This window comes from Melozone crissalis, unplaced genomic scaffold (genome assembly GCF_028551555.1).
Source record: "Melozone crissalis strain CALT ecotype California unplaced genomic scaffold, PUWL_Pcris_2 ptg000123l_1, whole genome shotgun sequence".
NCBI lineage: Eukaryota > Metazoa > Chordata > Aves > Passeriformes > Passerellidae > Melozone > Melozone crissalis.
The window spans coordinates 976,526-991,569 of NW_026535899.1; the positions used below are offsets into that span (position 1 = coordinate 976,526).

The 15,044-nt window shown below is 37.1% G+C and overlaps 1 protein-coding gene across 1 annotated transcript; it reads right to left on the reverse strand.

Annotated features, from left to right (window-relative positions):
* Positions 1 to 368: 368 nt before the first annotated feature.
* Positions 369 to 13,660, reverse strand: LOC128948353 (kinetochore protein NDC80 homolog). Its single transcript, XM_054293036.1, has 16 exons — positions 13,560 to 13,660; positions 12,985 to 13,071; positions 12,109 to 12,232; positions 11,809 to 11,981; positions 10,514 to 10,616; positions 9,605 to 9,694; positions 8,242 to 8,335; positions 7,014 to 7,120; positions 6,055 to 6,199; positions 5,552 to 5,757; positions 4,211 to 4,366; positions 3,849 to 3,938; positions 2,964 to 3,056; positions 1,339 to 1,469; positions 861 to 963; positions 369 to 506 (listed from the first exon to the last, which is right to left on the reverse strand). Exons 1-16 carry the CDS (start codon positions 13,658 to 13,660, stop codon positions 369 to 371), a joined length of 1,941 nt encoding a protein of 646 aa, XP_054149011.1.
* Positions 13,661 to 15,044: the final 1,384 nt, after the last annotated feature.

Below are 15,044 nucleotides of genomic sequence, written 5' to 3' on the forward strand. Positions count from 1 at the left end.
TTCTCCCCATTTTCCCAGCTCCATCTCCAGCCCCTCTCCCTGCTCTGGCGTCTCTCGGACCCCTCAGAGCAGCAAATTGCTCACAATTTCTCACAATTTTAACCAAATTTCTCCCTTTTTTTTTGGTTTTTCCCCCAATTTTCTCCCAAAATTCCCAATTTTCCCCATCTTTAACCAATTTCCCTGTTTTTTCCCCCAGCACCAGCTGCAGTACCTGTCCCTGGCCCGCTCCCTCAGTGACCCTGTGGAGCAGGAAATTGCTCAAATTTCTCCCAATTTCTCCAAATTACCCTAAAATAGCAAAAAAATGCACTAAAATGGGGCTAAAATGGCAAACAATGGCACTGAATGGGACCAAAACCTTATCTTCATCTTTCTAGTGATAAGACACTTTCAGCCTTCTTTTTATAAGTGTCTAGGATGCTGGTCAGGTTTGACAATAGACCTTCAGGCATGAATTCTTCATCGTCTCTTTCTATTCTTGCATTCTGTTCTTCAAGGTATTTCTAGAAAAGAGGTACAGAGAGCTTTATTAGCTCTGTCATGGCCTGTATTTTACTGATTCTGCTAAAGCATTTTAAGCAGTCATTGCACAGGTTAACTGATTTCAGTTAAACACCTTCCTGAAAGACGCCTCTCAGAAGCAGGTTTAACCTGACAGGATGTTACTGCTGACACTTAACAACCAATTCTGATTATTTACACCAAAGGTTTTGTCAGAAAATTTAACTAGAATCCGCAGGCTTAGTAGCAGCTAAATAACTGATACTTCCTTAGAAAGAGTAAGCTCTAATTTCCAAGTGTTTAACTGCAAAATGTCTCTAGAGAGATTTAATTCTGAATATCAAATTTTAGCTTACCACTATAGATTCTATATGAGTAGCAACTGTTTCTACAAGACGACTCAAGTTAGCATCAATTTTTCTGTTCTCTTCTGTTGTTCTTAGCAAAACGACTTGATATCTAAAAGGTAAAGATACTCAGAAGGTCATGTCCATAATTGGAGAATTCCTGACATTTACAACAATCACTTCAAGTCTGATTTATCATCACGTTTAGCCATACTTTTTTTTCCATTAGTATTAATTTGAACCGAGTTACAATATATTAATGCTCAACTTAAAGAAAAACCCTTACGCGGAAAACAGGAGTTCTGATACAGCAGACAAATATTTTAGCAAAATACTGTTGAGGAGAAACATCTTTCAGTTGTTAACTTGTGAAATTAACACACTGAGATGGATACCTGATGAAACAACTGTATGTTACATTCCAGAAAATATCTTTATCCTTAAAAACCAAAATAAACAAGGCAGACATGGAAGTTAGGAGCCTTACTCTCTTTCGATATCATGCAATTCAGTTGCAGCTTCACTGAGCCCATCATAGACACCACTCTCAAGTAATTGTTTATGCTTCTTAAACAATTTCCGTTCATTTGCGTATTTCTTGTCTTCTTCTTGTATCTCCTGTTGTCATAAGGAAGGAGAAGAAAAAAAATGGCCTCTCTCAAGTATAATTCGGATCTTTTTTTCTTTCTGTTACCTGATTATATCCTAATACTTGAATTCAAAATTCACGCAAATAGTTCCAAGTTCAGAACTGAAAAAAGCCCCAAGGATATCCCTCCCAAACCTAAAGTTTCTGTATCATCCCCATCCCAGAATAAGCCTAACCATCTCTTTATTCCTTTAACCACATTTAAAGGCCTGTGTTGCAGCTACTTTCCCTTCCGAGTTAAAGCTCACAAAGTGTTGTTTACATAGTCTAAATAGCTTAGAAATGGCACATTATGAACAACTGTTTCTAGGTTAAAAAATACAACCACATCTGAGTAAGAAAATAGCTTTTCTTTTTTGTCTGAAAGAGAGTATAATTCCAAATAATCATCTCTTCTAGGAGAATGACACTGTTGATGCTATACAGTCCACAAAACCAAACAAAATTCTGACGTCAACTCAACATGCAACTTCGGTAGATTACTGAAACATCATCCTTCAAAAATAATTTTAATACTTAAGACTTACAAACAGCATTTTAAATATTAGAAGAGGAATTAAATGACTAAGCGTCTGGTGGCAAGTGTGTATTTTATGAGCTTAACTTTGGAGAAAAGTATATGCAAGAGCACAGATCAAAAGGTAAATGTCATGTGGTTTTGAAAAATAGAAACGAAATTAATTGCCTTTATAAACCTATATATACACCTGCCTCAGCAGGTATTAGCAGCGAAATAGCCCTGTTTCATGGCTATAGCACAGGAGTTTGGATTTACAGGAGCACATATGGTAAATATTGGTGTAGTTCAAAGAACATTTTTCTGCAGGGCACCACGGCCCCGCTAAAGCAGTGTTGTCAGAGAAGTTGGGAGCTACCAAAATAGCCACTCAGTTGTTAACAGAGAGGGTTATGTTTTGTTGCTGAACTGCAAGTGGGGAAAAGAATAGGGACTGCTCCTGTGCTGGCAAAGGAAGCTAAAGGAAGTAACAGTTTGAGATCATTAAAACAATTTAACATGCTTTTGGTCAATGTTTTCCTTCGTTTTTACAGAAGCTGATTAAACATGTTTACTAAAAACTGTAAAAATGTATTTATTATATACAAATCGATTAGACAAGACAGGTTCTGTTGATCCTAAAATTTCCTTCAAGCACATGCCCGGAGACATCGTGAGGGCAGATGATTGTTGCTGCTATTATTACTGGATGCAGGAATTTATGATTTACAGGATCTGCTACAGTAGGATGCCAGATTCTCTTACAAGAAAGTGAAAATTGATTCAGTTAAGGTGGCAGTCAAATCACTTTTCTGAAAAGAATGAAAAAATCCTCTAAGAGGGAAGGAAGAAGGTAAAGGCAGAAGCCCAAACAAAAATGCAACCCAAAAATTTATCGATAAATACAAAAATTAAGGATAAGGCTATCATTAAGGATAAGTTGTCATCAAGGTGTAAGAAGTTGTACCTTAAGCTTCTGCTGGTAAAGATCATCCAGCTCTTCAGCTTCTTCTGTCAGCATTTTCACACTGCGTTTCTTGTCCTTTAGCATTACATTCACCTAGGACGAAAACATAACCAAGGAAGTATGGTTCAAAAAGAATTCCAACATATAAATCCATGCCATCACAAACCACACCTGGTTAAACAGGTTAAACCATTAAACTAGGCTAGGCTGGGATGGCATTATCTTTCTTCATAGCAGCCTATGTTATGCTTTGTTTTGGATGAGGGGCTAAAACAGTGTTGGTAACACACCAAGTTTTGGCTACTGCTGAATAGCGCTAGCACAGCAGTCCAAGGCTTTCTGTGCTTCCCAGGGCCCCTCACTGAGCAGGGCAGGGACAGGCAAGAGACTGGGAAGGTGCATAGCGAGGCCAGCTGGCCAAGAGGACATTCCATACCGCAGAACACCATGCTCAGGTAGACGAACGAGGAAATAAAATTCTCCTTCTTTCAATCTGTCCCAAATCCAATAGTACTAAAAATCTTCCCGATGACAATTTGTCGGTGATGGTAAGCCACACAATCAACTGGAACGGGCAACTTATTAGAAACAAATACTTCCAATGGTTATGGTCAAGTATATGTAAGCTACATAAACTTTAATTCAGGGAATACACGATATTTCAACCAACAAAGACCTCAGTTCTTAGAAAAACTTTTAGGTTCCATTACAATAAAAGCAGTTTTCTCACAGTTTCTCCCCCTCTACTTGTCCTCAGAAAAAACCCAAGTAATTCAAGAAACCAACCCAACACATCACACTTTAACTATGCAAAAAGTTGAATGAAAGAGGCAGATAAGGTTTTAGGGTTGGTATCTTAGTGTTAATCTTCTTTAACTAACTCACCTGTTCCAAAGTGTCTTCCAGAGTAAATTTCCGTTGAGTGGCTTTACTAATTTCTTCCTCAGTCTCGTTGATGATCTCCATGAGGGGAGCCTGTAATACGTATACAAGAAGATTGAACAAATGCAATTTGCTAATCTGAACCAAGATGCACCCCAGTACATCTTTCCCTTTTATTTTTTTTAGGCTACTGTATTCTCCCATACCAAATCTCTTTCATATACTGCAATGTCATTATGGTGACTCATCACACAAGCTTTTCAATGACATTTCATTGTGAGATTGAGAGACCTTCCCAGCATTCCCAAAGAAACACTTTTTTTTTGTGAGTGCTATCTAAAGCCTTCAGTGTTGATTCTACTTACCATGATCTGAGTTCTGTATTTGACTAGGAAATTTGGTCCTAAATCATCAGGATTAAAGTGCATGGTAAAGTCGTGGCCTTTGGAATTCTCAGCACTTACTGGAATTAATTTCAGCTTTCGAGCCAGTTTATGATACTCTGCCAGTTGCTTTTCAATCTGCTCAGAGGAGAAAAGGGCACAAATCATAGAAGAGATACAAGTGAAAAGATGTGCAAGAAGTATTCATATAGTACTTTAAACAAGTTCCTGAGTTGCTCTCTGTAGCCATAATTCCTTGCTACCCCACAGTATTCAAGAGCTGCATGCAATGCCAGCACAGCAGTTTGCTGCATTAGGTACTGTTTTATGGTTCGTTCAGAGTTTGCACACTGAGGTTTCTTAGTGTCTATGGCTGAGAACACTGAATGCTTTCACCTGTGGTTTTCCGTATTCATCTGCCATAATTTTTCCTGCCTCAAGTTTTTGAGAATTAGCTGATTGGGAACTAAAAATGTGCTGGAAAATAATACTAAACAAATGATCAGTTATAAGGTCAATATGCCTTCTCTCATTAGTTTTGACAGGAAATGCTACACAGCCACACATCCTAACAACAAACTAACTTGAGCATGCCTTTAAACAAAGCTTATTAAATGCTTTAATTTCTAATTAATGAGTGCTATTAAATGCAAACATTAAAGACCCCAGGGTTTTTTTTCCAGTTTTATATGCTTCATACTTGCACCTGAAGATTTAAGTTGATAAAAGTGCTTGATAAAGGGTGACCCTACCAAACATATTTGAAATTTTTTCTTTAGTTCTCCAATTGGCAAAGCAGAAGCTTTTAAATCCCATCACTTCCAGGACTATATCTTTTCACTCTGTTTGAAGGGATTGAACTTGGCCCTTGAAATATGTTACAACTGCTACACAAAGAACTAATCAGGCCCTAAATGCATGCAAAACTATTGATTCAAATTCACTAGTTTTGCCTTACTTCCTTGCTCTGAAATATTAACATTAGCCTGTAATTTCTTGTGTTATCAAAGCAATGGCATGCTAATGTTATCAAAGCTCTAAATGCTACAGCAGTGACAGCTTACCATGCTTCATATTCTAGACACATCTCTTACGATGCAGGAAAAAAGTACATTTCCACTCAGTGCAAAACAGAAAAAGGGAAAAAAGCGCAACATTTTTCAGAGATACTGTAAACAGAGGCCATTCTTGTCAGTTTTGCCTGGTTAGATACACGTATGGTGGTGTTCGATTATTTAGGAAAGAAATTATCAAGAATCCAATTTTAAGCTTGCATGATGAAAACTGGCAGCCACCTCTGAGTGTTGTGGGGTTTTCACATACCGCGTCTCTCTTCCTAGCATATTTCATCTCTTCATTCCACATCAGTTCTCGTTCTTCTTGCAGCTCCTTATTCAGCTTGTTAATGGTTTGCTGCAGCTCATTTCTCTCGTGATTTATTCTCTCAATGTCTGCAGCTGAGTACTTCTGGTTATCTAAGATGTGCCGGAGCCGGGCATTCTCCCGCTTCGTGGCTTCTACTTCTGCCTCTAAGTACATAAAACATTTGTGAAATGGACATAAAATACCAGCCTATATACATAAACCTCACCTCTGTATTGTATGAGTAAATGACACAGTTATTACATAACATTACCATTTCATTACTCCAGTGTACAGAGAGCTATCAGACAAAAAAAAAAATTTTATTAGCAATCCATTCTGGAAAGTTTATTTGTAGCATTGTGCTACTCCAGGTACCTTGCTCTGCTCTCAAGCTAAGAACTACAATTATTTGAAGACTATTTCTAGCTTCACTGTCCTGACTGTGATCAAGTCCTCCTTACCTGCTGCCTCAACTTCATCATTAACACTTTCCAGTTTTTGATCAAGGATGGATATATGAGATTTCATTTTAGCGAAATAAGCCTGGTAGTTCTGGACGTCTGCTTCAAGGGACGATTTCACATTTCGTAGCGTTGCTATACGATCCTAGGAAATGGGTGAAAAGAACAACCACTCTTAGATAAATATAAAATAATGACTTCACTTTCCAGATAAGACAGTAGAGTAATTGATCAACATCAACAGCACAAATATAGAATAAAGAACTTTAATAATTTTTTATCTCTGTGACAGCTAAGTCCAGTCAGGACACCTTTAAAATAAAAGCAAAGAAGGCTGAAAAGATTCTTGCATTTCAGCATTATGTCTCTCATTTGCATCAGACAGTGCTTTAGACAATTCTTACTACAGGTAGTCCACAACTTAACTCTAATAATACATGGAGGGCAGATGAAACAGGGGCATGGAAAACCAGGAATAAACTCAGCACATTTTGCACAGTTGGCAGGAATTTCAATTTGCCACCTGCACAGCCACTAACCCATTTTTAAACTCAGGATGTATTAAAAGCAGAATCCAGAGTTTCAAGCAAAGTATTTTCCATAAAATATATTTGTTACCACTGAATCCCATGCCTCATATTTGAATACCAACACACTTGAAAAAAATAATGTTGACATTTATATTAAAAAATTTGGTTCAAGTATTTTATTGATATTTCAGTCAATATAAGACCTTATTACCTGTAAATACCTGCACATTATCAAACAAATAGGTACTGAAGATTCCACAGAAAAAAGCCTTGTTCTCTAATAGTATAGAGTCTGTAAAAATCTGGCCTAATTAAAATCTCAAAGCACTGAAATTTTTCCATTTGTTATGTATCATAAGTATCTTCATTCAGAAATGGTCGATATTATAAAATTCAACTCCTCCATAAAAACAGACACAATTTACTAACCTGCTCACTTTCCTTTTCTTTTTCTAGTCTTGCAATCTCTTCTTGAAGTCTTTTGTTCTCAGCTTCTAAACTTTCCATCTGGAATGGATCTACATTAAATAAATCCTCTGTGGGAGAGCAGAAGAGAGACTCGAGTTACAAATTTATCTCAATATCACCACCTATTTTGAGTACCTGAACTTGAGCTTCAGCACAGTAAATACCCATTATCTAGATAATTATTTTTCACTAAAAAATAACTAAAAACAACCAAGAAACTTAGCAGAAAAACCTTTCATTAAAATGTAACCAGGCAAAAACCCCAGAAGAAACAAGAAGAGAAATGGGTTTCTCGGTCCTCATGTCAGAAAGAGTTCTCATGCCAAAGTCACTCCCAAGAGGTAAGGGTTTCCAAACTCTCATGCAGCCCACACCACAGGAGAGTGTACAAGTCAGGACTACCTTGTGAAGCTAGAACAAATCAAACTTACTTAACAACCTCTTTCTTATCCATATACTTCCTTGCTTCTTGAGGCATCTTTTCCCCAACTTAATTTGGCTTTGCCAAAAAATGGGATGATTATTTTTTCCCAATATCCAGTAACAGTGTGGTATCTTGTTTCCTCTCCAATTGATGGCCCCAGTTTGCAAACAAAGGGCCCTTAGTCTGGCTTTTCATAGGAGAGCAAAGAAAGTAAGACATGTTTTTCTTCCTTTTCTCACATTGTGTTTGTATTTCTGCAGGTGGTGAAATGAGCGAGTCAAAAAAACCCAATAATTTTCTACCTCCCTGAAGACAAACACAGGTGCATGCTGAATCACATACAGAACCCTCACAATAGAGTTTGGAACTCTTGCAGACTGCTTTCAGATCTTCAAAAGCTGAACTTTCTTGTCAGCTGTGCATCCTCTGAAAATATTTTTCTTTTTTTTAATTGTTAGCTTTTCCAGACAGAAACAAGAGCCATCTGCATAGATGGAGTTCACATCTGAAGAATTGTATACTGGTTTTCTGTGACAAAGACATTAAAAAATCAGGTGACACAGCTACAGCTGATAGCAGATCATGACCTACCCATCTGTACTGCTCAAAATACACTTAAAAAAGAGAGCATTAAGTTGAAGTAACTGAAACATACTTAGGTGTTTCAGACTCCCTTAGATCACTTTCACTCATAAACTGAACAAACTGATGCTAGGAGAAAGGAAACCAGTAACACAATTGAATACTTAGAATTTAAAAACTTACTTAATTTTGACTGCACTTCAGCATCCAACTCTTCAAAGGTATCTCTCCCTTTCATGGAAAGATCATAGCACTTCACACAGTAGTCCATGAAAAGCTGAAAGCAATTTAAAAATCTTTCATTTCAACAATTCCAAGACCTGTAAAATATCTGGATAGTCTAAAGCTACTCAATCAGTGGAATTAAACAGACATCAAAAATATCCTTAATGCTTCGATTGTACTTTTGTAAAATTAATTTTTTTTCCTCCCTTTGAACATAGAATGTCAACAGATTATATATTCAGGCAGAAGGAGACAACTATAATTCACACTAAGAAAGGTCTGGAAATCCTGTATTTCTTAAAAAGATATTTAACAAATATTGTAGATAGAATATTTAAGAATTTTTCATCTTGATGCATATGATTCTCTCAGGCTAATTTATGGAAACTGCAGGTCTGTTTAACAGACCTTTTCTATAAATATGACCATTAAAATTCAGATCTGCAGGTCTCAAAGTACTCTTATCTAGAATTAAAGAAAGGTTACCCAAAAAGAATTTGCTGGACACTAAGTCACAGATGCTTCAGAAGCAATTACACCAGTATTGTGAATTTTGTATCTATATATATATGCAGAAGTGCCAATGTAGAAGAACGTATTTCGTTTAAAAGCATTGTTAGTTGCCAACCATCATGTTGTAACCTTAGTCCAAAATTATGATTTTACTTTATTTTTGCAATTTCTAATTAAATGTTTTAGCTTATAATGCAACCCTCTCCAAACACCTGCTGTGATTTAACACTGAGTTAAATCTGAGTAGTTCTAATAATCCATGATAAATTAAAAAGAAAGCAAGCTGTTGGATTAAGAGCTCAAATTATACTGCCACCCTATTTTGTGGCTCAGAAATAAAACTTTACAACCAATTTTTACATAGTAAACTGAGTAGATATTGGCACAAGTCACTATATTTAGAATTAAGTCACTGTCTTTATACTGCACTGCAGTTAACCTCAGAAGTCTTGAGAGCTAAAGGAAACTATTTCGGAAACTCTAAAAAAATAAACAGCATAATGATGCCCTTTCTCGACAAAGGACAACAGTATATACTTGTAGAATAAGGTGAATATAAAATAAAGAGAATATTTTGTTTAATACCCAGTCTACACCAATAGACTGATCATCATACCTGCTCAGGAAATAGTTGATCAGGTTTTTTACACAATGCTACTCTACCTCCTAGAAAACATTGTGAATATAAAAGGGAACAGAATCTATAAATACATGACCCAGCAATCTAAACTGTAATTAAATTGTGTTGTTACAGCACATGGCAAAATCCAGTTAAGCAATTCTGATACTAATTTCCTTTTTATGGTACCTTTTTATGTACAATTCCATCATCTGTCTCTCCTCCCCAGCTCTGTGTGTCATCGAACGACGGTGCATTTTCCCTGATCGCATTGTACAGCTGAAAAGCAGAGGTGCACACAACAAAGAGCAAACATGAAGACATCCATTAGTTTCCATGCTGGTTTTCGTGAAAAGAAGCAGAGTAACACTGGATTAGGATTTCAGCAGGCAGGTTGGAATGAACCTGTGTTGAGCTGACTAAACACACAGGTAAAGAGGCATGAGCTAGACAGTCAATACTGCCAAATTCTCTCGTGTCTTTTGAGCAGAAAAGGACAGGGTTTTCCTGGGCACTCAATTCAGCAGTGGTCAACTTCTGTCACAGATGCCAAATTTTGCTCAGTCCTGAGTTGGCAGCAACAACTGTTAGGACTACTAAAAAACCCAAACAAACCAAACAAAACCAAGATTAAATAAAAAACACCCCACTCAAACCAAAAACTTGCCACTCTGTATCAGAATCACAGAACATTTGAATCATTTCAATTGAAAATTCCATCCTTAGATTTCAAATTTAGGGGAGAATGGCAGATGTCACAACATTTGCGCTGGAGATACACGTTCCATTCAGTGATTATACTCATTAACTTCTCACGTTTATTGTATGTACAGATCAGCATTTTGCCACCTCCTTTTATACATTAATTTATCCAGTGCATACATGTAAAGAAAAAACCCTATCATAATATAACATGAAAAGCTCACTTTAAAAGTTACCAAAACATTAGGCCAAGGGTCAGCTCCCAGATGACAGCTAAGAACATATATGTTTACATATATGTTAAACAAAGATTTGTAGAAAATATGTACTGAATCTGTATTGAAACTAACATTCCAGCCTGGAAAGTGAAAATATTTATCTTAAGACAAACATTACCTTGACACAATCAATTAACCAAATCAAAGCTGCCACAATCTGAGGCCAGGTTCGTGGTGCTCCCACAGCGTACATGGAGTTTTTTGACAGAGCAAAGGGGTACCTGTACGGCCAAAGAAGATACACTTTTAATAGCTGTGGCAGACAGTGATGAAAACAAACCAGCACATTTTGAAAACAAAGCAGCATGTTTTTCTATGTAGATGAAAGCACAGAAGGAAGAGCAAACTCAATTCTACTGTACTTCAAAGGAAATTAGTTGAGTTCTTACAGTACGATTCTATTCAATTATCATGGGTTTCTCATTTTGCAACTCATGGAATAACATGGCCTGAAAGGGACCTGTAAGGATCTACAAATCCAACTCCCTGCTCCTCATAGGACTGCCTACAACTAAACCATATGATCCAGAGTGTCATCCAGATGCTCCTTGAGCTCCCAAAACTTCAAGTGACTTGTCAGAATTAGTCATTTTATCCAGAATTACACCCCTGGTGCAGCAGAGTGGAATCCTTTTCAACATTTTAAGCTATATCAGCAGTTTCAAATGTTATAGATTAAAACAAAACTTTATTAAAATGCTGAGAAGTGTGCAAAAAAGATTTGCACCTACATTTAAGGAGCCCTGGCACTCTGACACCATCATGGGTATACAGTCCCTGTTTTTTTTTTTAAATGAGACTGAAAATTCACTGTTATCAAGAGGCAGAGGATTTTCTTTCCAAGACAATGTTGGGGCATTAATGATTTCAAACACTGAACAAATTCAGCAGTAAACCACTCAGCTACTTAGTGTTTTTCTCCCCTCAACAGTAATTTTGTTATTTCCACATTCTGCTTTGAAGGCAGAATGAGAAAAATTGCAGGAAAACATATTTTAAACTAAATTAAATTTGTTTAAACTAAAATTAAATTGTCTTGATCCAAAATTCTGGAAATTTTAGTTCTTAGATTCTAACAAAATGAACAGAAAGGCCTGTAAAAGAAAATTGTGCCTTGTCCTCCAAAGTTCTATACAAATAATCAATTAAATTTTACATGACAAAGCAAGATTCCCAGAGCTTATAGTTCTGTAAATTCAAATATAAAATGTATAGCAGATGCTGAAAATCAGAGAGTAAATCTAGAGTTAAACAAAAGTGAAACAAAACAATTACAACATTGTACTTTTAGAGTCTCATCTGAATAAATAAACCTATCCATTCCGCCCAACTATCAATGCAGAATTCTTAGCTTTTAAATTTCTAGCCATAGCATATCTATTCAGCCCAGGAGACTAACAATAATCATCTTACCCAAGGGCTTTGAAAATTTTGGGAATTTCCTCTTCAAATTTTGAGTCAGGCAGTTCATAAGAAGGGCAGAGGAATTTGTAGATAAAGGTGAAGATTTTTAAAAAGTCCTTAACTGATGGAGATTGTAGTGATTTCACGGAAACATCGTGGGCATAAGCATTCTCAACAAGGAACTGTGCAAAAGAAACACGGAATACCAGTCACTAAATAAAATTTATAGTTGAAACCAAGGGAAATAACCACTTTGCCTAGCACATTTTACACCTCATAACATACATGCAGAACAAGTTCATATGTTACCTCATAAAGCTTTTGGATACATTGTTGGATGAATGTCTTGTCATGAAGGGGCCTGGGATCCTTTATCTTTTTTGTCCCAAACACACCGTACAGGCTGCTGCTTGACCCTCCAGCCCCGCTCGCGCTAGGGACAGACAATGAATACAGGTCTTGTGACAATACATAGAAAGAAGAACTCTCTTCATGTTTAAGGCACAACTGCTAGCTTTATGTTTTCTTTCCATTTGTTATACAAAGTGATACTTGAAGTTTTCTCTTTGTTTAAGGTCATTGGAAAAACATCATCACCCTGGAAGTCACAATGCCATAAGTACAACAAAGATTACTGCATCCTAGATGAATACTTTCTTCATTTTATTGAAATAAATAAACTTTTAGAGAGCAGAAAAATACCCCAAAGATGAAAAAAAATAATGTTGGTGACTGTAAATAAACTCTAAAAATATTTAAGGAATATTTAAAAGGAATAACCCCTGCAACAATGGGGTACTATCAAGAAGATACCCATAACACAGAAAGTCATGAGCTAAGTAGAAAGATTATAGAGTTTTGGAAAGTTAGTATCTTAGAGAGAGGAAACTAATGCAGAGTATACTTCAGATGTCTTTCTTCCTTAAACAAGAAAATGTATTGAGATACTCTTAAGGTCTGCAGTGCACATCATTCCCAAAAGAAAAAAAAAAAGCTCCCAAAGCAATTCCTGCTCCACAGCATTATTGTTTAGCGACCAAGGACTGGAGGAAGGCAGACCTGAAGGTCTGCTTGCCTCAGATCCATCATTCCCTATAGTGAAAATCTGTCAAGAAAGAAAAATACCAAAATTAGAGGACCATTTTTGTTTTAATGTACAGTGCAGACAACAAAAGCTATCCATACCTGTTCCCCAAACAGCTGGCTTTTCCTTCTGAAGCTACAGATGTAGGTTTGCTCATGCTCAGCTTCTCAAAGGTGCTTCTGTCCTTCCTGAGGAGCAGAAAAAGATTCAAGTGACTACTACTACCAATTCATACAAGAGCTATAGTAAGTAGCTCTTATAGTACAGGACTGTAAATAGAATCTAAAATATTTAAGGAATATTTAAAAGGAATAGACATAGGAATAGACCCCAGCATAGACCATACATAGCTCATACAAGAGTGATACAAACAGTCATATATTCCTAAGCGCCTTCATCCCCCAACATCTTAGAAAGGTTAACTGATGCATCCAGCTATCTCCTCAGAAACATGTAACAAAGTGTTACAATTTGAAACATGACACAAGTACACAGAAAGGAAGTATTTTTGCAAAACTGGAGCACATGTGCAAACACCCTTGGCTGTAGGGAGCCTTCTTCTCACTGTCTTGTTTTTTTCCCCTCAGTTGCTACTCACACTCAAACACACTATGATAAATCTCTTCAGAATTAGTTTTATATACTTATTTTTAGCAACATGACCAGCCAGACTTACAGCTGAGGTGTCTGAAGATCCGTCTTGTTGGTGTCCTGCACTCTCAGTGCCATCTTAGATTGTTGACTGCTGCTTCCAGCAATACTCGAGCTTCCACTCATTGTGACTGCTGTAAACCACAATCCCTCAGTATTCCAGCAGTATCAGAAAATCCAGGACCTAAGGGTATTTTCTTTTCTAAATGCCACAATGATTTTCCAAAGGCTCAGAATAAACAAGTAGACCTGTACATTGGACCAAAAAAAAAAAAAAAAACCAAAAAAAAGAAGAAAGAAAAAAAATTATGTTAGACTCCACAAATACATAAGAGCAGCCACAGCCCTTTAAATCAACCATTTTATTGATAAAAAGTGTTACTGTTTCCTCCAAACCTACTGTTTTTTCTTTCTTTATATTTGGTCATTTCAGACCTACGGGTCCCAAAAGCAAAAGAGCTTGAGAAATTTTTCATTTCAGTCCACTGGGAAAAAGGCCACACTACCACGAGTACACAAGTACTGCTTACAGCACGTCTGCTGTACATCAGCTCCTGAGCTTCTTGTTCTGAGCCCGCCCATTCCTCTGCAACTTCCTCATTTGTAACTAATACATATCCCTTATTGGAAAAAAAAAATTATATTTGGATACCAATTGCTAGTTAAAGATGGGACAGTGTGCTGGGAAAAGTGCCAGCATGAAGAGAAAAGGGAAGGATGTTTTTAAGAAAATACCTCCTAGTAGTCCTTTAGGTGAACTTTTAAGAAATTGGGATACTAATGAGGGAATGAAGTATCTAGATAAGAGAAAAATGATAAGATACTGTACAGAAATATGGCCTAAAGAGAGTATTGCTGAAGGACCTATTTATTGGCCCTGGTATGGGACAAAAGAAAGATGGCTATGTATAGCATTAATTAGATATGTCAATACCAGAATAGAACCTTGTGACGAAGAGATTAGATATGCTAAATGTTGGTTAGAAAGGGACAAACAGGAAGAGGAAATAAAATTATGTAAAATATCCAGAGAAAAAGAAAAAGAAGAAACTGGGCTACCAGAACGGAGACCATCTTAGACCATCTTCCTCCGCCTCCCCCTCCTGATCCCTTAGATGACGTCCTGTTACCTCCTCAACCGACTCCTCCTATAGACCACCTTCCTCCTCCCCCTCCAACCTTGTACCCCTCAGTACCATCTCACGAGGTGGATGAAATTTCAGTATCTGCTTCCACAGGAGTTTTAAAATCACCTCAACCTTCTAATTCAAGTTGTCCTGCTCCCAGCATCCCCTCTTCTGTATCATCTCCTTTCCCAAATATACCAGAACCTGCCCATTCTAGTACTCCTTCAGTTTTGCAGAGTCCCTCTGGTTCCTCAAGTACCCAGACACTGGTCTCTAGTACCACTCAGAGTGTCCATACCCCAATCTTGGCTCCCAAAACTTTCCAAAATACTCCTTTTTATTTTTCCCCCATATTTCAGCCCATAACCCAAAGTACCTCTTCC